Below are 1030 nucleotides of genomic sequence, written 5' to 3'. Positions count from 1 at the left end.
GATTCCCTCAATGTGTATCCTATCCACTTTCAGCGCTTCTTCCTGATTTCTTCCTTCACTGGAATCTACATTGTTCTCTCCCACAGTAACTTGTTGCTGATAGTGTCTGGCCATCTGATCCGAAGTATTTTGCATAGACAACTGTTAATAAACATCTGTATCCTCTGGATAATGGCTTTTGTAGTTCTCCACGTCTCCACCCCATACAGTAGAACCGTCTTGACATTTGTATTGAAAATTCTAATCTTGGTGTTCATTGACAATTGTTTTGAGTTTCAGATGTTCTTCAGTTATAAATATACTGCTCTTGCTCTGCCAATCTGCGTCTTCACATCTGCATCAGATCCATCGTGTTCATCAATGGTTCACTATACAAATATATGATTAATTATAAAGAGAACATTTCAAATATATCGTAATCACATAATACCAGTATACTTACTTTCATTTACTGGACATGGATTAATACAATTTTCTCGACATACACCAGTTTTACTAAGTGGACAACTTAAAAGTATTAAACTTTCAACTGTATTACGACTTTTAGCATCGCAACGAAGACGTATTTGATTATCATTACTTACTAATTGTGTTAATTCAATATGATCATTATCAATATCTGATAATTGATATGAAGTAGTTGTATATAATAATCTCATAAATATCCATATAAGATAGAATAATGTTATCATAGAACGAAGCATACATATGCCATTCAATATATATTCAAACCTATGAAAAAAGGGAAATAAAGATGAGTAAATATCATAGTTGAAAGCGTGAGTCAATGTTAAAACACATTTATTAAAGGTTGAAATATTCATTTCTTTGTTTTACTGTTTAGTTAGTATATAAGTGATATAAAGAATCGAACTCATACCAGTAAGTTATGTATAAGAATGCTGCCCTGGTACGGTCGAGAGTGGGGAGAGTCCGCTCTCCCTCTCGAAATGCTCTCACATGGCCATGCGTATATAGCCTCTACCAAGGAAGTCCTACTCACTGCCTTCTCGTGGCATTACTGTTGTTT

The 1030-nt window shown here is 34.3% G+C and overlaps 1 protein-coding gene across 1 annotated transcript; it reads right to left on the bottom strand.

The window, feature by feature from the left end:
- Positions 1-419: 419 nt before the first annotated feature.
- Positions 420-825, bottom strand: Smp_163940 (hypothetical protein; the record flags this gene model as incomplete). The annotated part of the gene is made up of 1 exon (XM_018790293.1): positions 420-825. A coding segment is annotated over one exon (406 nt), but the record flags the coding sequence as incomplete, so codon positions are not given.
- Between the last annotated feature and the right edge of the window lie 205 nt (positions 826-1030).

This window comes from Schistosoma mansoni, chromosome W (assembly GCF_000237925.1).
Source record: "Schistosoma mansoni strain Puerto Rico chromosome W, complete genome".
NCBI lineage: Eukaryota > Metazoa > Platyhelminthes > Trematoda > Strigeidida > Schistosomatidae > Schistosoma > Schistosoma mansoni.
This window is presented reverse-complemented; position numbering and strand designations above follow the sequence as displayed.